Source organism: Symphalangus syndactylus, chromosome 24 (genome assembly GCF_028878055.3).
Source record: "Symphalangus syndactylus isolate Jambi chromosome 24, NHGRI_mSymSyn1-v2.1_pri, whole genome shotgun sequence".
NCBI lineage: Eukaryota > Metazoa > Chordata > Mammalia > Primates > Hylobatidae > Symphalangus > Symphalangus syndactylus.
The window spans coordinates 30,439,814-30,463,254 of NC_072446.2; the positions used below are offsets into that span (position 1 = coordinate 30,439,814).

General features: G+C 47.1%; 1 protein-coding gene across 6 annotated transcripts in view; it reads left to right on the forward strand.

Annotated features, from left to right (window-relative positions):
* The window catches only part of PTPRT (protein tyrosine phosphatase receptor type T), a 1,142,918-nt gene that overhangs the window by 1,107,691 nt on the left and 11,786 nt on the right, over nucleotides 1-23,441 (forward strand). For 5 of the 6 annotated variants that reach the window (XM_055264961.2, XM_063633847.1, XM_055264960.2 and 2 more), the window contains 6 exons: nucleotides 454-589; nucleotides 2,653-2,802; nucleotides 5,073-5,246; nucleotides 8,784-8,915; nucleotides 21,435-21,560; nucleotides 22,442-22,605. In XM_055264961.2, coding sequence (XP_055120936.1) covers nucleotides 454-589; nucleotides 2,653-2,802; nucleotides 5,073-5,246; nucleotides 8,784-8,915; nucleotides 21,435-21,560; nucleotides 22,442-22,605 — 882 coding nt within the window. Of the gene's footprint in view, nucleotides 1-453; nucleotides 590-2,652; nucleotides 2,803-5,072; nucleotides 5,247-8,783; nucleotides 8,943-21,434; nucleotides 21,561-22,441; nucleotides 22,606-23,441 lie in introns of those variants that run through there. The other variant, XM_055264965.2, reaches the window with a different exon arrangement.

Genomic DNA, 23,441 nt, shown 5'->3' on the forward strand with positions numbered 1-23,441 from the left:
CTTTGAACATGGTGTTCCACCAACCACTCTCTGTCTTGGGGACAGCTCAGAGGACTCTAGTTTCTGTCCTGTCATTCACCTCCCCTCTGTTCTCTCTCCTCTCCTTCTTTGCTTCCATCCATCAACCCATTTGCTGAAGAAGAAAAAAGAGGAGAAAAGAAGGGTAGAAAATAGGAAAGACATGTCTATGAGGCAGCTCCAGCATGCCAGGAACCATGCTAGGTGTTTTATGCTATATGGATGTATTATTTTATCCATCAGACAAGGCAATGGCATGTATATGTGTGGTTTGCGCATGCATTACAAACTATACATATTAAGAAAGGAAATGTGGAAACACATAATCTAGAGCCTCCCAGCAGGACCCTTGGGAATATGGTTGAATGCTAGGGGCCTCCCCAGGGCAGGTTCCTCCAATGAAGTTCCTTAACACAGACCATACCTCTCTTCCAGTGCTGGGGCTGGGCGGACTGGCTGCTTCATTGCCATTGACACCATGCTTGACATGGCCGAGAATGAAGGAGTGGTGGACATCTTCAACTGCGTGCGTGAGCTCCGGGCCCAGAGGGTCAACCTGGTACAGACAGAGGTGAGTCCTAGGGGACCAAGACAGTTGGCCACCTGTAGCCCTGACCAAGGAGAAACATGATAGAACTGAGAGACCCATAGGTAGGGGCATCCTATGGAAAGGACCTGGGTGTGAGAGAAGCAGGAGGGAGTAGACACGTGGCTTACTATGGTGAGACTACTGTGGAAGCTAGGGTGCCCCAGCCAACCTTGGAGGTCTACAGTGCAGGGAGTTCCATCAGTGAAGAATGGTGGTGAGTTCTCCATCTCTGAGGCCATCCAAGCAGGGACAGAATGACAAATTTCAGGAATTATTTGAATAGTATTCTTGCTTTGGGTGAAGTGATAGAGAAGGAAAGAAAAGGATTGGCATTTATTCAATGACCACTACGTGCCAAGCAATGGTTCAGTCACTGCAGGGAATGGTTTAATCAACAAAGTAATTGAGTATTTAAGCTGGGTGCTGGGGATTTCAAGAGACAACACACAGCCTCTGCCCTCAAGGGAGAAGCAGACCTTTGGGCAACTCTCTGTGCAGTTGGAGAGCCCAAACCTAAGAGTACTGAAAGGAATTAATCTTTATTGTTGTGTACCTACCATGAGCCAGGCAGCATACATTCTTTCTAGTCATGGTATTGTTTCTACTCCTCCAAACCAGCCGCGGTGTAGCTCCTAGTATTATCTCCAATTTATCAACGAAGAAGAAACTAAGAAATTGTGTCCCTAAGACCTCACATACCAGACTGTGGTAGAACTTGGGTCCATGTGACCCCAAAGGCCTCTGCTTTTTCGCCAGAACCACACTCTCACTAAGTAGCCTTTTCTGCCTATCCCACTCTGTGCCTTGATTTATCATTCCTGTAATGAGCCCATCTTCTGTTCTAGTGAAGGCTCTGGGTGCCTGGGCAATCAGAGCTGGGACAGATAAGGAACTGTGCACATCATCAATCCTGCAAAGGGAAGTGACCCATGGCTGTGGTACAGCCAGCCTCTCTGACTCTGCAGTGAATACCACCATTGATTGGTTTACACACATAGGCTCTGAGCTAACTCACACAGGCCAGTCTTCAGGCTTCTAGCACTAAATCCAAGAGGGATGCTTTATCTATTCCCAGGTTCATGCATGCAGAAGCCAGCCTTGCTGGTTGCAGTCAGACGTACAGGGAGACATATGCAAATGCAGATGCATCACATAGCATCTGGAAAACCACTCTTTATAGAGAAACTGACCAAGTTCTGCAGAAAAGGTCACTCAACAAACATTTATCTAGGGCCTAGAAGTAACACCAACTTCTGCCTGGTGGATTAACAGATGGCTTTCCAGAAAGAATGAAACATTGAAGATATGGAAAAGAGGGAGTGGAGTTTCAGGAGGAGAGAACCGCAGGTACAAAGAATTGAGATAGGAGAAGATATGACACATGATTTAGGAGCAGATTGTGAGACAAAGATTTGCGGGCAAATAATTTTCTTGGAAGATAATCCCAAGACACACTGGCTGGTGAATGGGAAAGTGAGGCAGAGCATGGAAGGAAACAAACAAAGGCTACTTTAACAAGCTGTTAAACACTGTAGACAACTGGAGCCCAATTCTGCTGGGGAACTCTGAGACACATGCATGTCCAAGTGATGCTACCTAAAGGGAGAAGGAACTTAGATTTCTATCCTCAACTCTCCATCTGTCATTGCTTGAGGGTTACTTTCCACACAGCCCAAGTATCCTCTCTGCCTTCAGCAGAGAATCACAGGTGTTTGCAGCAAGCAGCCTTCCTTAGGTAAAGGTGAAAGCTGAGGGGACATGGGCTGGACACCAAGAGCACCTGCTACAGCATGTCTAGAAGTTTCTGATTTTATCAGTGACTATGCTATTCCATCTTCTATAAGAAACAAGACCCACCATAGCTCAGGTGATCATTAGGAAACATGGAAATTTGGCCCTTTGGGTTACAGTACAAAAAGTAAAGGTTCTGTAATATATTGATAAATCATGTCTATTCTTCATAGCCACAACACTAAATGTGGACAGTAAATTCCCAGGCCACAGTTCTTACCTGGCACCCCATTCCCTCTCTTCTGACTTTGCAGGAGCAATATGTGTTTGTGCACGATGCCATCCTGGAAGCGTGCCTCTGTGGCAACACTGCCATCCCTGTGTGTGAGTTCCGTTCTCTCTACTACAATATCAGCAGGCTGGACCCCCAGACGAACTCCAGCCAAATCAAAGATGAATTTCAGGTATGAGCAAATCCCAGGCTCAGTGACCATCTTAGTCAGTTTGGGTTGTTATAACAAATTTCCATAGATTGGGTGGTTTAAATGACAGACACTTATTCATTACGTTTCTGGAGGCTGAGAAGTCCAACATCAAGCTTCCAGTAAATCCAGTGTCTGGGGAGGGCTCACTTCCTGACTGGCAGGCAGATAGCCATCTTCTCATTGCATATTCACATGGTGGAAAGTAGAAGCAGCAACCTCTCATGTTTCTTCTTTTTTTATTTTTTATAGAGATAGGGTCTCACTATGTTGCCCAGGATGGTCTTCAACTCCTGGGCTCAAGCAATCCTCCCACCTTGGTCTCCCAAATTGCTGGGATTACAGGCGTGAGCCACCACACCTGGCCCTACATGATTCTTCTTATGAGAGCACTAATCCTGTTCATGAGGGTTCTATGCTCATGATCTAAACGTCTTCCAAAGTCCCAACCTCCTAATACCATCACACCGGGGGCTAAGATTACGACATGGATTTTGGGAGGGATGAAAACATTTAGTCCGTAACAGTAACCCAACTAACTTCAGTGGCTCTGTGCACATTTGCGGGGTTTTCTTTGGGAATACTGATCTGTCTATGCACTTTCAGTGTCTGCTTCTCTAGGAAGCTGCAGAATCTATTCCAGAACACAAAATGCACAGCCATGAGCAACTACGCACTCAGGGATTGCTGGTGCTTGTCTTTAACTATGAATATGTTTTTTAACTGAGGTCTTACTCAGTTCTAGTCCAAGTTGTGAATGGAGACAAATTTATACAAACGGGTGTGAATTTCATGCTCCTTCATCCCTGGAGGGACTCAGGTCCTCTCAGTATTTTTTCAGTAGACTCTTACTGCTAAAAGTGTGGTCTGCAGCCTGACTAAACGTGGTGAAACCCTGTCTCTACTAAAAATACAAAACAAGTTAGCCAGGCATGGTGGCGTGCACCTGTAATCCCAGCTACTCAGGAGGCTGAGGCAGGAGACTCGCTTGAACTTGGGAGGCGGAGGTTGCAGTGAGCCGAGATTGTGCCACTGCACTCCAGCCTGGGCAACAGAGTGAGACTCCATCTCAAAAAAATAAAAAAATAAAATTTAAAAACCTGTGGTCTGGAGACCAGCAGCATTGGCTTCACCTGGGAACTTGTTATAAATGCAGAATCTTGGACCTGGCCCAGACATAGTGAATGAGGGCCTGCAATTTAACAAGATCTCTGAGTGATTTGTATGCACGTTAAACTCTGAGAAGTACTGTCCTAGAACATAGCTCAGGTATACCAGATCCACACCTGGAAGCCCATATGGTCAGAGCTGTGGCAACACTGATTGGTCTAAGAAGCCTGGACATGAATCACTAAGTAAGGTAAAGCCAGAGTCCAGCCCTTTATCCCAAGACCAGTGTCAGAATTACACCTGGGCAACAGGAGCTGAGAACCAGGTATGAGAAAGCAAGGAAGCTCCAGGTCTTTCTTCAAGTCACTGGGCAAATGCCAGGCCCATTGTTCCATGGGCAGATATCCCAGGCAGGCCGACACCTTAGCAATCCCTAAAACAAATAGCCATTATTGATTTGAAGTAGAGACAGAGGGCTGAATGAGGGAAGGATGGAGGGTACAGAATACTGGTCATTACACATAACATCTAGTCCATTGGATGGAGCAGTTCAGCTCTGGCCTCAAACTTGCAAGACTTACTCTGCAGAGTCCAAACACAGCAATTTCCCAGACCTGTTAGGGTTTGCCCCTCGGAGGTCTCTCATCTATCCTGAGCAGGCCATCTAGGCATCCTTCCATACTCAGACAGCTTTCTCTCTGAGAAGAGTGCTGGTAAATCATTTCCCCCATTCCATGACAACGCAAGTGATGTTTAGCCCTCAGTAGGAATTCCCTACCCCCACCCCTCTGTATGCCCTCCTGGCTGGCCCACCCTTTAATGCAGCACTGGCTGAGCTGAACCACTTAGTTCATCTGGTTGGCAGGTACTATGAGACTGTGTCTGAGCCTGTGTGTGGGTGCGCTGCTTCTGCAGCCTTGGCGTTTTGAAGGTGTCACACAGCTCACACGCCCTATAGCAGGGGGCAGGAGAGGACAGAACATCACCATGGAAGAGAAATGGGTCCTGGGAAAGGGAGAGTGGGGCTGCGCTTAGGGGGTGGAAATAATAGGCGAGTTAGGCTGAGTTGGAACGTTACTGTCTCGTACGCTCAGGGGCAGCCGTATGAGCAGGGCCTATCTATTCACCTTTGTGCCCCACAGACCCTCAACATTGTGACACCCCGTGTGCGGCCCGAGGACTGCAGCATTGGGCTTCTGCCCCGGAACCATGATAAGAATCGAAGCATGGACGTGCTGCCTCTGGACCGCTGCCTGCCCTTCCTCATCTCAGTGGACGGAGAATCCAGCAATTACATCAACGCAGCACTGATGGATGTAAGCCGAGCCCGGGCAGAAACCTCCTAGCTGGCATTCTAGGGCAAATATTATTCCTGAGGTGGAGGTGGCTGGACCTCAGGGTCCTGACCCCACCAGCCAGACCCCCTGCTTCTGATCTACTGGTCCCAAGGACCTTTGTTCCCCTGAAGGCTCTGGTCCAAACCTAGACACAAGCTGGGCTCTTAGCTCCTTTTCTCATACAAAGAGCCTGGAAAGAATAGATCAGAAGCATAAGGTGGCTCCCATGACACCATGGCAAGTCTACAGGCCTGCCTAGCAACCTCTTCCATTCCCCACAGAGCCAACTCTCAGCCTGAAGTTTAGTAAAGCAAGTGTTCTCTATGCTGGGCCTTGGCCTGAGCCTAGGAACATAAGATGGTGCAGACACAGGTTCTGCCCTCTGGTAGCTCCCATGAAGGTTCCAGATAACTCCTGTGTGGAGACAAAAATGAGGATGGCACACAGTAGGGGCTCACTAAATGGTTATTGGGAAAGTAGTGGGAAGCACTAAAACAAGCATGGGGTGGAAGCGGGCCGTGTTCCTGGCTGTCCTGTGAGGGGCACTGCCCCCTGCTTTCTTGTCATCAGGTCCAGGAAGGGGCTTCACCTTGCCCTGGTTTGGGATTTGGGTCATATTCCTGGTCCAGTGAGCCTAGGCTTCTCCCCTGTGTTTTTCGGATACTTCTGATTAAGGTGTACAGGTGTTTGCAGCAGGAAGGAACTATGGACCATCTACTCCCAGCCATGTACTTTTCAGCAGAGAAAATGGAGGCCAGAGAGAGAAAGAGACTTGCTCAAGGTCACCCAGGGAGGTAGTGGCACAGCCCACACACAGAACTCCTGGGTCACACTCTGGAATTCATTTCTTGAGCCTCCCCGCAATTTGCTGGATCCAATAAGATGCAAACACCTCACCTCCTGAGCCTCAAAACCAAGAACACCATTGCCTGATTATAATGGGCTCTTCCAGCTTCCCCTCCCCAGCCCATCTGAGTTCACATCCATCTAGCCCATGTGGCCCTCCTATCTCACTCAGAATAGACAGAAACATGGGATGCTCTCTCCTGGGGTCAAGGCCAACAACTTCTCTGACCTCTAATCCTCTTGAAGTTTCTCCCCAAGGGTCTGGGTGTTACAGGCAGGAAGGTGATGGAAGGTCAATGCCTATCCCAGCTCTCTAGGGGCCTGCCCTGGCCTCTGTCCATAGAGTGCCCATATCCTCTGTAAAAACCCTAGCTCCGGGTTCAGAATCAGGGAGTCTTGGCTTGGTCATAGCAAGTAGCTAGAGGTGGAGAGAAGACCTTTGGCATTAGCTTAGAGCCTTCTAAAGTCAATGAGTGCATGTATGTGTATGTGTGCGTGTAGGTGTGCATTATGTGTGTTTGAGTGTGGTAAGAAATGGAGCCTAGGGGTGCACCCATACTTCCAATTTCCTCCCAGCTTTGTCTCCCACTTCTCCCAACACCCCCTCCCTGCCTTCCTCATCCAGGCAAAGATCAAACAAGCTCCTGGCCTCTACTTAATAGGTTAAATAGGTTAGATACTGCCTGGAGTCAAATGCCTTCTGCCAAGCTCTGATGCTGATTGTATTCTCTTTGTCCACAGGGCATTTCTCCTGTGAGCCATCACTGGGGCCTTTGCCTTTCTGATATTAAAAAAAAAGTCCTTATCTGTATTCCAGCCCAGTCGGTGCATTATCTGGTAACCATAGCAGCTTTGCTCCTAGCAGAAAAATATGAAGTCCTCTGGGTTAATTTTTAATGTTTCCCCTGGTAAAGGATGATGTTATCCATGAAATGGATTGCCGGCTGATCCCTGAAACCCGGCAGGAGCACGGATCTTGGAACATATTTTCAGATAAGGCTTTGTCAGGCGTGCTGGCCTAATAGAGCATTTATCACAGAGACAGGGGAAAAGGAAAAGAAAACTAACATTCACTAAGTGTTGGGCACCATGTCGGGCCCTGGACTTGCACTGTCCCATTTTGCATGTGGGTATTCTCATCCCCATTTTCTGATGAGGTCCTCAGGGTCAGAGTATTTTCATCATTTGCTCAAGGTCAAGTAGCTCAGAAATGGGAGCCAAGGATTGGAGCCCCAAGTCTGTTAACTCTCAAAGCCTCAATCAATGTTTTTCCATGTCTAGAAATGGCTCAAAGACGATGCTGTCTACAGCTAGAGAGTTTGGCTTTTGGAAAATAAATTATTTGCCTCTGCCCACCCAGACCCCTCTTCTGAACATTCTACTGGCCAGGAAAAGGCCCTCGGAAGAAGGGCCCCCCTCCCCGCCAGCCAATGCACGCATGACATCCATGTTTGCAAGGCTTTGTCCTGCTTTTTCCAGGGTCTTTGCCCTCTTCCCTCTTGCTTGTAACTGCACTGAAAACAGCTGTAACTCCCACAGAAACCATCTCTTGGGAAAACATATCGAGTGCATGAGCCACTAATGAAGTGGAGAATCTTTCCAATCTTTTCAAACACATGACTTCAGGGTGGGGGGAAAACAGGGCCCTGGTTGAAGCTGCCAGACCCCCCACCAGGCCATTTTCTCTGGGCCTCTGTTTCCCTATCTGCAACATGGGACTGAATTTATTATCTTATTCACTGGAGTGGCACTGTCTAGCATGTGCCAGCGACAATACCACTGCCAAGGATGTAAAACAAAGTCAGGGGCGTTTCTGCCCTGCCAGTAGGCTTACATTCCGCCTCTTGTTTGCTGGCCTTTTCACACGCAAATCTCATTCAATCTGTGTGACATCATTCCTTTGGATTTATGATTTCCGTTTTCCAGGTGAAGAACATGAGCTTTGGAATCATCTGATAACTTGCCAGTACTTAGCACCCACCCCGCCAAAAAAAAAAAAAAAAAAAAGCACTCTACAAATGAAGTTTGAATGAATGGATGAATGAATAAATGGGCAAATGGACGGACAGATGGATGACTCATAACTTACAAGTGGTAAAGCTGTACTTGAACCCCAGGTCTACCTGACTATTAATAATACATGTGTACTTTCCACTGCCCCATTGACTCACAGGACACAGTGCCCACCTTGCCAGGCCAACTCAGCCCCTCATTCCAGCCTGGAGGCAGAAGGGAGCCTGCCCCTTTGGGAGAATCTCAGCCTCAGGCCGACCCAAAACCTCACCCAGCATCATGGGCACAGGGACACGGCCAATCCCTTATATCCCAAGAGGTGTCTTGACCAGCAGAGCAACAAATCTGCATCTAAGATCTTTCATTTCATATTGTAATTATGATTATTTGCTGAGCTCCAAGGCATAAATAATTTATTTGGATAATCCCATCCCAGTGACACTTTCCTAATGAAATGTCTTAGTTTGGAGGAGAATGTGTTCATTATGAGAAGGTCCCCTTTGCCGCCAGGGCATGGAGAGATAAAAGAACAGGCAGGTGTTTTGTTTAATCTATTTGGCAGACTCCGGAGCCTCTGGCCTCAGTCCCGGCCTCATCATCATCAGAATATCGCAGATGGATGTGTAATTTACGAAGCCTGTGTCATTCCTTTGTCAGAGCCACAAGCAGCCTGCCGCCTTCGTGGTCACCCAGCACCCTCTACCCAACACCGTAGCAGACTTCTGGAGGCTGGTGTTCGATTACAATTGCTCCTCTGTGGTGATGCTGAATGAGATGGACACTGCCCAGGTAGGAGGAGGCCGAGCCAAGCCCTAGGTGGGTCAGGGGGGCCATGCTCTAAACCTGGAGTGAGAGCCCTTGACAGCTGGTGCCTGCCACATCTGCCCCAGCTAGCTGTCCTGTAATAAGCACTGTCTGGCCATGAGCATCAGACAAGCCATTCTGCTGCCTACAGAGAGTCCTGTCACCCCCCAGACCTCCAGCAAAGACTCCCCCTGCCTATGGGCTTTGTGCAACTCCCCGCCAGGGACGAGACTCTGTTGTTCCATCTCACAATCATTGATTATTGTCTTGCTCCAAATCATGTAGATCTTGCAGAGCTAGGAGGCTGCCTCCCCCAGCACTGAGCACCTACAGCCCTGAATAATACCCAGATGCCTGTCCACACTCCCTTCCCCCTCTGCAATGCCGCCTGTACAGACAGAGCCTGGGACTAGAACCTTGGACACTTTACCCACTGACCACCCCACCAAGCCCCAGTTCCTCATGGTTGACCTTCGTGTCCTGGCAGGCTTCCTGCCTTAGCCCATCTGGTCTGATAGCTCCAAGCATCACGTGCCTACAGCATATCCCCATACTCAGGGCACAGGACATGTATCTTGGAACAGTTTCTATGCCAGGGCAGCCATTCTGGGGTGGAAGAGCTGAGAATCGTTCTTCAGATTTTTAAAAATCTATCCTTTCACTGCCTTAAATAAAACTTAAAGTAATATCGCATTCCCATGTGAAAGCTGGCCTTGTGCAGGCCTTGGTTGGGAATTTAAAAAATTTTTAAACAGACCTGAGCTATAGTTTCAGCCCTCCGAAAGCTCATGGTCTTGCTCCAGAGACAGATGAGCAAATTGTCCCAACCTCGTGTGGCTGTGTTATAATAGAGGTCAGCAGTGAAGTGCTGTGTTGGCCAGGAGCAGGGAGCAATTAATTCTGCCCAGAGGGTGAGGGAAGACTTCAAAAAGAAGGTGACTTTGGCCTTGAAGAAGGCAGAGGAGCTTTAGGTATATGGAGGCTGAACTCACTGGGAAAAGGCATTTCAGGCAGAGGGAACAGCAGAGGCAAAAGCGAGGCAGGGGATGAATATACATAGACTTATTTGCAGAACAGTTTATGTTCCAGTGTGGCTGGGACCTAGGGGAATATCAGGAGGAGAAGAATGTAGTGAGGCTGAAAAATGCAGCAGAGCCCAGCTTGCAGAGAGGTCCCTGTGCCAGGCTAAGGAGCTTGGGTCTTGGTTGGCAGCATAGCAAGCTTCAGACTTTTACTTTGTAAGCAACAGAATCCTTTCTATGAATAAAATCATTCATGCAAGCCCAAGGTATGAAACAGGGATGACCAAGAGCTGCTCATGATGAAGGAGTAGGCAGGGGTTGGGCTTCTACCCACACTGCTGTCTCATTTTCTCCTGGTGCCCTTGGAGGGGTCGGTCCTTTGTGGGACCGCTGGAGTTTGGAGGAGCACAGTTAGAAATACTTTCTGTGCAGGAAGGTGAAACACGGGAGGGTTAACAGTGGTATAACACAGCCAGGATTCCTGTTAGAAAGATGGGTCTAGAGGCTGGGCATGGTGGCTCATGCCTGTAATCCCAGCACTTTGGGAGGCCAAGACAGGAGGATTGCTTGAGGCCAAGAGTTCAAGCCCAGCCTGGGCAACACCATGAGACCCTGTCTCTACAAAAAAAAAAAAAAAATTTTAATTAGCCAGGCATGGTGCCATGTGTCTATAGTCCCAGTTACTCAGGAGGCTGAGGCGGGAAGATTGCTTGAGCACTGCAAGGCTCAAGTGAGCTATGATCCCATCCCGACTGGAGTACAGTGGTGCGACCTTGGCTGACTGCAACCTCCGCCTCCCAGGTTCAAGTGATTCTCATGCCTCAGCCTCCCATGTAGCTGGGATTACAGACGTGTGCCAACATACCCAACTAATTTTTGTATTTTTAGTAGAGACGGGGTTTCACCATATTGGCCAGGCTGGTCTCAATCTCTTGACCTCAAGTGTTCCACCTGCCTCGGCCTCCCAAAGTGCTGGGATTACAGGCGTGAGCCACCACATTTGGCTGACCCCATCTCTTAAAAAATAAAAAATAAAATAAAAATTGCAAAAAAAGGTAAGAATAAAAAGAAAGCCAGGTCTGGGGATCAGTGCAGGTAAAAGGCCGGAGGAAAGACCTGGAAACCAGGAGACCAGGGAGGAGAATGTTGCAAATGTGCAGAAAATAAAGGTAGTTATCTGAACTGCAGAAGTGGCCAGGAGGTAAGAGGACTGGAATTGGACGTGAAAACATTTCCAGACTTAAGTCCCTAAGGTTTAGGGAGCACGTGCAGGTGGGAGGTGAATAAGAAGGAAAGTTGCAGATAATGGCAGGATGTTGAGTCTGGGCAGTTAGGCATCTGGGGATATAACTGGTGAAAATATGAAAGTCAGGAAGGTAGGGGAAGGCAGCAAGAAGAGCAGATGAGCAGGGGATGGAATTGAGTGCACCTTGGGATGTGCCTGTGAGAGACGTTCCAGAGAGAGTCCATTGATTCAGGCAACCCATATTTGTTGGGCATCTGCTATTTGCTGGAAGCTATTCTAGGTGCTTGGAATGCATCACTGTGCAACACAGACAAAGCGAGGCATAAAAAAAAATTCCCATCTCTCATGCAACTTCTATTCTAAAGCAGGAGACAGATAATAAGCAACATACACTCTCTAATGTGCTCAATTATAAGAAGGGTGACACGAGTGTTTGGAAAAAGGCAAACAAGAGGGCAGGGTAGTAAAGATCAGAATGCTGGATCTGGGACATAGGATGTCATTGCAATAGGATTGTCAAGGTGGGCCCTATGGAGAAGAAAACATTTGAACACAGACCTGAAGGAGGTGAGAGAGTGAGCCATGTGACTCTCAGGGGGGCATTGCAGGCAGAGGGAACACCTGCACCCAGGCTGTGGGGTAGGCACGCACCTGGTGCCCTTGAGGAACAGCACAGAGGCCATGGGCAGAGCAGCACAACTGTGGGGAGAGCAGTGGAAGGTGAGGTCAGAGGGCCATGGAAGACATAGAAGAACTGGGCTTTCACTCTCAGAGAAACAGGGAGCCATGCACATGTTTGAGGCAGAGGAGCAACATAATTTGCCTTTTTTAATAAAAGCATCCCTCTGGCTGCTGTGTTGAGAATAGATTGTTGGCAAGGATGGGGAAGAGTGGTTTCTGAAATAGAAGCAGAGAGAACAGACAAGAGACTACTGTGATAATTCAGGTGGCAGGTGAGGTTGGTTGAACTGGGGGGTAGATTCTGAAGGTAAAGCCAACAACACATCCAGACAGATTGACTATGGAATAAGAGAGAGAAAGAGGAATCAAGGGCCAGGCGTGCCTGTAATCTTACTTAGCACTTTGAGAAGCCAAGGAAGCAAGATCACTTGAGGCCAGGAGTTGAGGCCACGAGTTAAAGACCATCCTGGACAACACAGTGACACCCTGTCTCTACAAAAGAATTTTTTCTTGAGATGGAGTCTCACCGTGTAGCCCAGGCTGGAGTGCAGTGGCGCAATCTCAACTCACTGCTGCCTCCTGGCTTCAAGCAATTCTCCTGCCTCAGCCTCCCAAAGGTGTGAGCCACCACAGCCGGCTAATTTTTGTATGTTTAGTAGAGATGGGGTTTCACAATGTTGGCCAGACTGGTCTCGATCTCCTGACCTCAGGTGATCTGCCGATCTTGGCCTCCCAAAGTGCTGGGATTACAGCCATGAGCCACTGTGCCCAGCCCTACAAAATAATTTTAAATGAACTGGGCATGGTGGTCCACACCTGTAATCCTAGCTACTTGGGAGGCTGAGGCAGGAGGATCACTTGAGCCCAGGAGATCCAAGCTGTGGAGAACTGTGATCACACCACTGCACTCTAGCCTAGGGTGACAGAGTAAGACCCTGTCAAAAAAAAAAAAAAAAGGAGGAATGAAGGATAATTCCAAGGATTGGGGTCTGAGCAATAGAAGGTTAGAAACCGAAATAACTATAAAAAATAAATGAATTCTCATAAAACAGAGTTCTGGAACATTCCCTACAGAGTTTTGGAGTCTGAAGGCATCACCACCCTACGCTTTCGGCTGAAGAAATAAAACAATGAACTCAGCTCATGAGCCTAGGCGTGAAGTCTGGCCTGCAAAACCCTGTTTGCTCTTCTCTTGTTCAACATCCCTTTCTGCAAAACCAGAGCTCAGGCACAGAGGATGACTTTCAAAGAACTTCACTTTGGGACATATAAAACCTTTGAAACAAAGATCAAGGTCATTGGCTATAGCTCCCCCTTTCAGGGTGGGTCCTGGGTGAATGAAGAATCTTTCAGGCCCAGATGTTGGTACAGAGTTTGAGAACTGATTCTCTAAATGCAAAAACATCAGGCTCAGAAGTACTCTGAGGTTGGCTGCCATATGCAGCTGGCAAGCATTCCCTGAAACCGGCAGATGAATAGAGCACTTATTGATATAAATATCATCACCGCAGCAGCTGGGCGCCTTATGAAAATAAACAATGACATAGCATGAGCATCAGAAAAGCCGCCCTCGGCACCTGGAGGGGCGGTTCTTTGAAGTGGCGTCAGCATCTGTCTGCCTGCATGCTCATGCCAAGGCAGCCTCCAAGCTAGCCCAGCCTGGCAACATGGACAGGTCTGCCTTAGGACCTGAGCATTGCTAGGTCACTCCTGAGAGGACCGATGCCATCTCCTGTGGTTTGCCTGGGGACCGTAAGGGCGTATGTTGGGGATTGGGCAGGGCTACCTGTAAGTTGCAGCAAAATAAGAAGAGGGTGTAAGCTCTCACAGGGCCTTATTTTTTTTGCACTGCTGGCCAAATCTGCCCTGCTCAGAATCTTACACTACTTCATTCAATCAGCCCCAAATATTCTTTCATTCTCTGCAGTGGTTGCTGTTCAAAGGTAATTATGATCAATGAGGGCTCAGAATAAAGGCTTTCAAACTTTGCATTCAACTTTAGAGTTTTCTAACTCTTTAGGACTCCAAATGTCTGTGGTCAGATTTGTGTGATAAAATCCTAGAACCATGCCAGCCAGCAAAGCATGCTGTCGCTTCTCAGACTCAGCAGAAAGAACATTTTCAACCACATCCAACAGCATTGACAAGATCTTTTCTATCTTTGTGGTCTCTACGGACCACCAGAAAGACACCAGAAAGAAGCCCTCCTTGCAGTCATGCCACACTCACTCACCATACTGTTTAGAGAGCTCAGGAGATCCTCCATGCCAGCCAGAGGGTGGGGCTGTGTGGTGGCCAGAATCATGGCCCCACCAAAGATGTCCACATCCTAACCCCTGAGACCTATGAATGTGCTATGGCACCTGGTGTATGGAGCATACAGGGATGTTTCTTTCCTTTAAAACAAATAAGAGTCCACAACTTATATAAAAGCTGAGTTGCTCAGTTCTGGGGCTCCCACTGTGGAAAGCCTGAGAGATCAGGGATGCAAAGCCTTTTGGAAAGGTGAGGGTGCCTGAGTGCAAGGATAATGGGGGCTGTGATGGATTCCCATGGAAGTGAGAGAGGCAAGCTTCTCATTCTTCCAGGAGAAAAGCAGGGTGCTATTTCAGAGGTGTCTCTTGCTGCCATTGTGCCTCTAGGGCAAATAGCAACACCTAATATCCCCATTTTTAGTCTAGGCTTGTGAAAACACAGCCTAACACACCAGCAAAATATGCAAAATACCCAACCTGCATCTCAGCCAGCCTCAGGTCTGACTTTGCAAGGGGCTGTGTCTCTGTTTCTGTCCCCACCAAAATGGTAGGGGTAACAGTAAAAAAGAAACCTGGGGTCAAGAGACCTGAGTTCAAATTGTAGCCTTGGTACTTACTCACTGTGTTGCCCTGAGCCAGTTCCTTTACTTTCTCCAAGTCTTAATGTTATCATTTGTTAGATTACTATAACCTAGATGTTAGCCAAGTTCATTCTGTCTTTGAAGATTTAAATAAAATTTGCTCTGTTCCCTACTCCCCATCCTGTCGGAAAACCCAATGTCCATCCCCAATACTTCTGAGAATTCTGAGGGGGTTGTATTCTCATGTTTACTTCCAAGTTTCAGCTGAGGCTTTAACTGGAGAAATATGAGCTTCATATCCCAGCAATGCCCATGACTTAAAGTTGAACATCACACATCCTCTTTCTGAAGCCCCACCTTGCCTCCTCAGCTCTCACTAGCAGTAACACATCTTCCCCTGACCCTGTTACCCAAACCATTTTCTTCCCCTGTTTACCTCCTTTCCCATCCCTCCCTTCTCAGCTCTTCCACCCTCTCCCCAAAAGTTGTTCCTTTCTTAAGCTGCAAAATCTAGCCATCTCCTTAATACCTCTTTCTAAAACCTGCTCTGAGCCTTGCCTCCCGCCCCAAGACTCTTCTGTAGGTATGTTCCTAAACTCCAACCCTTCCTTCCCCGAAACAAATTCTGATGCAGCTGTTATAAGAGCAAGTTTCCACCCATTATGTGGAGATCGTATTATGGAGCTTCATGGGACTACTGGGAGGATGCATTGAGGAGAGATGTGTGAATCTCTCTCTCTCTCCCCCTCTCTCTCTCTCCCTGTCTTCTTTATGCGTTCATTCACAGTCTGCCTTCCTTAACTGGACATAGTATCAAAGCCAATTACATATTTTTGGATCTTTATAGAATCTGTTTAAAGGAATTTTATAATCACTGATGCTGAATTTTAAAAACAATTCAGGAAACTTACATTTCTCTCTTTAAAATACCAATTCACTTCACCTTTAGGTGGCCTGGGATTAACTTCTTCACTCTGGGTCACAGGGGCCTTAATAAATAGAGTCCTTCATTTCTAATGCTAAGATATTGCTTGGCCTTTCCATTTTATCAAAGCATTTTTAATTAAAGAAAGGCATAACTAAGGTGCACTGAAATATGCTCTAAAAATGTTTATTCCAAAAATAGACCCATATGCTAGTTTTCATTCAACTCATCAGAGCATGTTTATTCCAGTGACTAACAAGCTTTCTGATTCCATCAGCAAGAAAAAGATGTTTAATGCGTGAGGCTACCTCTGCATTTGTTATATATCACACGTGAATTGCACCTCCCAAGGACATCTTTTCATGGCCCAAACAGCTATGGAGAGCACTAGGTGGAATAATGTATGGCACCTGTTCCAGGGCTATCCACACAGGCTTCACAACCTTTGCTTGGTTTAACTTGTTCTGACAAAAGACAACAAAAGTCCCCTCTGTTTTTTTGGAAGAAGCATGATTATTTCTAAATCATTAACAACAACTGGACTGACTTCCTCTCCCCAGTGTGTTCATCGCCACTACCTGTATGTATCTGCAGTGGCAAAGCCCTCCCTTCAGGAAGCATCACCTTTCACTCTCAGACCACTGGAAAAGAAAGGGCAGGAGAGAGTACTTACTAGGCAATGAGGTGGAAAAAGTCAGTTGGTCTAGACTCTTGGCTGAAGAATTTGAATCTATTCTTGGATCAGCCAACTTCAAAAGTTTTCCATCTAAGGAAGAAAATGTCAAGGTTGCATTCAGTGTAAGTGTGGCCTTTAGGTCAGCTAGGTCCTCATGATCTTAAAGAAGCAAGTAGGCTTCCCAGAATTCACATTTCCTGAGCCTTAAGAAACCATAAGCTTTCCCTCCCCAGGAGCTGTATAAATCGCAGATGCTTACGTGCTTATATGAAAAGTCTGGCTCCTCCACTCGCATGTGGGATCTCTGTTCCATGTCTATGTGAGCCAGGGAGCCAAGCTCAGTTCCTTGCTGGTTTCTGCAAGAAATACATGCACAGTATGCATTTTACATGCTATTATGAATTTATGGAATATTTCGGAGGTTAGGAGCAGGGTTACATGACACACTGAGTTGCCTTTTATACCTCATTGGTTCTACAATGATCCCAACCTTCCTCTTTTATCTTCTGGGTCATTCAGCTCATCAGAGCAACCCACAGATCTCTGTTTTTTGACATGCAGTATCCCATATCTAGGATGCTACTCATCTTCACAGCTACCCCAAGCTGGCTGATGCAGAATTTTCACAAAGGCAGTCCTTTGAGTATTATCCTAAAGAGAAATTTTCATAAGAGCTACTAAGTGGAGAAAAAAATCATCTATTTATCCATCTTGATTTGAGGAACTCTCCCCCATACTGCCTAATAATCACAGCTTACATTAATTGAGTACTTGCTAGATACAGATCCCTATGCTAAGTAGACATTAAAATTCACAGCCACTCATAACAAACTGGAGAAGCTAAGAGATGTAGCCAAGCCATTCAAACTAGAAAGCGATAGAGCCAGGATTTGAATCCAGGGAGCATCAAGAAGAAACCCCAATGCATTTTCGCACCTTTTGCTACACAACATAAGCAAACCAAAATGGTAGCATCCATTCAGGTGCAGCTACAGCACTTGAACACCAGGACAGTCTTGAGCTAAACCACAGAGGATATTTCTTGTTGATGAGAGTCATTTCTAAGCCCCAAAGAGTCAGTGGGAAGAGAAAACGTGGCCCCCCTGCTTTCCTTCTCTTATTTCCCATGGCTAGAATATATGCAGTGTCCCAGGCTGCAGAGAGACCCTGATGATCCCTGGCAGCTCAAACACCACATTTGCCAGCACATCACCCTGCTGAATTCACCCATTCTGCTGCTGCTGTAGTCTCACAAATTAGGGCGCTCAAGTGAAAGGATGACTGTGATTTAGGATTAGAAAAGCCTGCAACCTTCCCCAGCCCTCTGGGCACTGTGAGAGAGTGACCCAGAAAATCAAATGCAGAGAAGTGTCCCGAAATATAGGAGTCTTGTTTGAGGCATAGTAGAATCTATTAGCTTGAGAAATTGGTCTGGAAATCTTATTAAAAGAGACAAATCATTCCACATTCTCTCCAGACTGAAGATATTGGGGGTAATAGTCTTTCCCTGATACCTTGGATCCATGCACCTCGTGTCAGGATCACAGCCAAACTCTGGGAACACTAAATTCAGTGCAGGTGATAAAGGCAATTATTTTTTTTAACGGGCAGTTCTGATTAATTCTGGTTTCTCTGACCAACCATAGACTTATTTGTACCAGTCTCTCATTACTGTGAAGGTTGCAAGGCAGAAGAGCCAATGGCAAAGAGAAATGAAGTTCAACTTGTGGATTTGTCATTATTGCACAGCTCAGCAGATGGTTGTCCAGCCATGGAGGCCCATGACCAGTGCCCGACAACACACACACACACACACTCAGAGCTCCCTTCTCACTATGCTTGGTTAACCCCCAGTGGAGATGCCAGGAAAGCAAGGCATCATTGCTTTCTGAAGCTTAACCTTGCATACTTATGCTATTTATGAGGGGTGATAAGAATCCTTCAACTTTATATATGATAGCTATTACCATTATTGTTTTTGTTGAGCACTGATTGATTCAATAATGGTATGAATCACTGGAATTTAGTAAGTGCTTATTCCATGCCTGGCACTGTGGTAAGGGCTTTATTTACATGAATTATGTCCTTTTTCCTCACAACAACCCTATAAAGTAGGGGTTGCCAAACTTTTTCTGTAAAGAGCCAGATAGGAAATATTTCAGGTTTTGCAGGCTATATGGTCTTTGTTACAACTACCCAACTCTGTGGGTGATGCATGGAAGCAATTGTGGACAATACATAAATGAATAAGTGTAGCTGTGTTTCAGCAAAGCTTTATATGCAAAAATAGGCAGCTGGCTGGGTTGGTTTGTGGGCAATAGTATGCCAACTGCTGCTATAAGGAGAAAATTCCTAAGCTAGAATTTGGGGTTTCCACAGCTAAGAAGGTGGGAGACATGAGTTTCCATCTCCTACATCCTTCCTGCTCGCTGCTCTTCCCTTCTAATTCTAGTTCTGGAGGAAGGAGAGAATGAAGATATTTCCACATGTGACTTCTCAGGGTGAGATGGCTGTTCTTCAGCCACAAAGTGGAGAGCAAGCACCCCCTTCGATGAAAACCCTGCATCTGTAGGGGGTGGGTCACTTCTGTCCATCTAGCCCTCTATTTGCAAGCCTGGGGTAGCCTGAACCAGATCCTCCCCAAGGAGAGACTCAATCCTAAACTGCTCTCAGAAGCCTCGGTGGGTCTTTGTAAATCTTGGCTATATCTTTAGGGCAATCCCTAGATGGAGGGTCTAACGCATGGCCTCTTTGTTCATGTTGGGGTGGTCCCCAGCAAGCCTGTAGCCCCAATCTTGTCTCTCCTCTGTACCCCAGCAATGGGACCTGTAGACCTAGGCAGGATCCATCTCTGTGCCCCTTGGGAACCAGGAACTGGAGGGAGCATGCCTTGCTCCTCTCTGCAGCCACACACCCCACCCCCCACCTCAACATTCTCTCCTCAACTAAAGTTATCTGGTGGCTTAACAGAGACAAAGATAGAAGAAACAAGGTATCCATCTCTTCTTCTTCTTTTTTTTTTTTTTTTTTTTTTTGAGATGGAGTCTTGCTCTGTTTCCCAGGCTGGAGTGCAGTGGCATGATCTCGACCCACTGCAACCTCTGCCCCCTGGGTTCAAGTGATTCTCCTGCCTCAGCCTCCTGAGTAGCTGGGATGAGAGGTGCCCACCACCATGCCCGGCTAATTTTTGTATTTTTAGTAGAGATGGGTTTCACCATGTTGGCCAAGCTGGTCTCGAACTCCTGACCTCATGATCCACCCACCTTGGCCTCCCCAAAGTGCTGGGATTACAGGCGTGAGCCACCGCACCCAGCCTCCATCTCTTCTTCTCAATGACCCCTGAAGCTTAAAGAATAATTTATGGCCAGGTGCAGTGGCTCACACCTGTAATCCCAGCACTTTGGGAGGCCAAGGTGGGTGGATCACGAGGTCAGGAGATCAAGACCATCCTGGTTAACACGGTGAAGCTCTGTCTCTACTAAAAATACAAAAAAAAAAAAATAGCCGGGTGTGATGGCACGTGCCTGTAGTCACAACTACTTGGGAGGCTGAGGCAGGAGTATCGCTTGAACCCGGGAGGCAGAGGTTGCAGCAAGCCAAGATCGCACCACTGCACTCCCGCCTAGGTAACAGAGTGAGACTCCGTCTCAAAAATAATAATAATAATTATAATGATTTTATACTAGGTTTTCTCAGTCTCTGCACTATGGATATTTGGGGCCACATAACTCTTGCGGGGAGCTAATCTGTGCACTGCAGGATGTTGAGTAGCATCCTGTCTTCTACTCACTAAATGCCCATAGCAACCCCCAGGTGTGACAATCAAAATGTCTTCAGACATTGCCAGATGCCCCCTGGGAAACAAAACAGTCTCAGATTGAGAACCACTGTCTTAAACAGAAGGTCAATCACTGCCTTTTGCTCTCAGCTGTAGGTTCTAATTTCCAATTCCAGATAAATAGAAAAAATCATAGGCAAGATCTGTCAGCACCATGTGACATTAACTTTTGGTGCAAAGTAAGCATAATTATCCCCACTTTACCTATGAGAAAACTGAGGCCTGGGCTGCACAGCTAGTGAGCACCTGAGCCCAGATTTGGACCCAAGGCTGCCTGAGGTCAAACCCATAGATAGATTAGATATAGATATAGATAGATATAGATATAGATAGATTAGATAGATAGATAGATAGATAGATAGATAGATAGATAGATAGATAGATAGATGATAGATAGATAATTTTTTCTTTTGAGATGCAGTCTCGCTCTGTTGCCCAGGCTGGAGTGCAGTGGCGCAATCTCGGCTCACTGCAAGCTCCGCCTCCCGAAACCCCTATATTTTTTAAACTACTTCTGATCTGATCATGAGTGAACACTATGAAGATTTTCCTGGAATGAGGAAGAGTTTGCGATGATTTGCATGGTGAAAAGAAAATTAGATTGTACTTGCCCTTTCTTTAGCATGTTCTATCTAATCCTGACAGCGGGGCTTAGAGGTAGATATTATTCTCCCCATTTTACAGATGAGGAAACTCAGGTTAAGCAAACCTAACAAATGGTTTGAAATCAACATAGCAAAGATTTGTAAGCCCAGTGTTTCTGTGCTCAAAGCCTTGATATTTCGACACCAGAAAAAGTGGGTGGCTGCTCCCTAAAGGGGAAACTGAGTCTAATTTCCTACATAATATTCTACCTTTCTGGCCAATGTGTCCTTCCAGCCATAAGAAAAGCTTGGTGATGGCTGGGCGCAGTGGCTCACACGTATAATCCTGGCACTCTGAGAGGCTGAGACGGCTGGATCACCCGAGGTCAGGAGTTCAAGACTAGCCTGGCCAACATGGTGAAACCCCATCTTTACTAAAAATAGCCAGGCATGGTGTCAGGTGCTTATAATCCCAGCTACTCGGGAGGCTGAGGCAGGAGAATCACTTGAACCTGGGAGGCAGAGGTTGCAGTGAGCCAAGATCGTGCCACTGCACTCCAGGCTGGGCAACAAGAGTGATGCTCCATCTCAAAATAAAAATTAAAAAAAAAGAAAAGAAAAGCTTATTGATAAATGAGACTTTTATACCCGCCCCCTGCCTTTGACCTCCTTCTGTGACCTCTTTCCTTATCTCAGTTCTGTATGCAGTACTGGCCTGAGAAGACCTCCGGGTGCTATGGGCCCATCCAGGTGGAGTTCGTCTCTGCAGACATCGACGAGGACATCATCCACAGAATATTCCGCATCTGTAACATGGCCCGGGTAAGTACACGGCCGCCATTGCTTGCTGAGCCCCTCCTCCCCAAGACAGATGGAGGCTGCCGAGAGAGGATCCTGCTGAGCCAGCCAAGAGTCTGTGTTGTGCTCTCCTGATAATTTCTTCCTGGAGGAAGTGATGCCTGTGCTGATTCCGGCTCCAGACTCAGCAATGACTCCAACACATAGAGATGCAACGAGCGACATCCAACCTGCCATCTGCCTGTTTCCTGACACACTTGCTGCCGTGTAGACAAAACTTCTTAGACATTAGCTCTTCCCCACTGTGTCTCTGTACTGGCATGAGTTGATGCAGCCTTTGATTGGATCCCATAAGCTTTGGGCCAGGCAGTGCCAACACCTAGATGAAAAGTGATTACTTACTTCCATGAGAATATTCACTGGCTGAGCAGAGTAGTGGGTGGGAGGGGCAGATTAGCAATCTATGAAATGGTTGCTAACTAACGCAGCTTTGGTCACTACTTGGGGCCCAAGATGAAAGGAGCTCAGCACCTCCCCTGCTCCCCAGCTCAGAGTTCATTGTCTACTGAGAAAGTGAGACATGTTCTGGTACATGAGCCTCAGGGAGAAAGAACTCTGCCCAACAGAGTCAGGGAAAGCTTTCCTAAAGAATGGGACACTTAAATTGGGTTTTGAAGGCTGAGCAGGAGTTTTTCAGGTACAAAAGGGGTTCAGGGCAGTCACAGCAAGAGAATCTGTGCACACGAAGGAATAGAAGTAGTCATGGGGACTCTCCCCATGAGGACATGGCTTAGATCCCATTTGGTCTGTCTTCCACCATGATGCTGCAGTCCCCAGGGTATCTGCAAGGTGCGTGTACCCAAGCATCCCCAGCAGAACAGCCCTAACAGCCTCTCTGTTCTCAGCCACAGGATGGTTATCGTATAGTCCAGCACCTCCAGTACATTGGCTGGCCTGCCTACCGGGACACGCCCCCCTCCAAGCGCTCTCTGCTCAAAGTGGTCCGACGACTGGAGAAGTGGCAGGAGCAGTATGACGGGAGGGAGGGACGTACTGTGGTCCACTGCCTGTGAGTACTAGGGAGGTGTCACCAGGGCAATAGGGTGGTGGGTGATAGAGCATCCTTGCAGATGCTGCTGGCCACATACCCCAGTCCTAGGCAGGCCTGACTATACCACAACTCAGCATCCCTCAAAGGCTAGTGGCAGTACATTCAAAGGAATTATGATCCTTTAATGGAACGGGGCTGCCAGTTTGTTGTCCTGAACTAATATATGACATATTATTGATGCAAAACCTAGTGGTCTTTCCACAAACATGAGAGGAGGTGGCAGACCATGTTCCAATGCTCACAATGAGATGAGCCCCATTCTCCAATAAGAGGCATGATATGCCCTGCTAGTCACAAGAAAACCCAGGGCAAAGTGGGTTCCACTGACCAGAACCTCCTTTGTTATTTCCCGAGGTAGAAGAAGAAGGAGAGAAAAGGGATGGTGTTGATTATGAGAGCTTAATTTAATCCAGACATTTTAAATGAATCACCTCTATCCATTTATTAGGCAGATAATTATCATTTTGTAGTGAGAAAACTGAGGTGCAGGCAGGGTAAGGTAATCAGGAATCAAGGGTGGGGATATGGCTTGCATTCCCAGGCCTCTAAGCTAATGCGCCACTGATTAACCCACACTGTCTCTGAGTAAACCAAAGGACTTGTGTACTATGCCTGCTTCTCTGCAATGGGCTTAGAGGGATCATAGGACAAAAAGAGCATAGGGAAAGGCACTGCCCTGAGGGGCTGATAGATGGATGTGAAGGACCCTGGGAACACTATTGTGCAGGGGCACAGTGAGATCCAGACCAGCTGTGTTTATACCCCCATTGCTGGGGTGAACTGGAGACTTTACC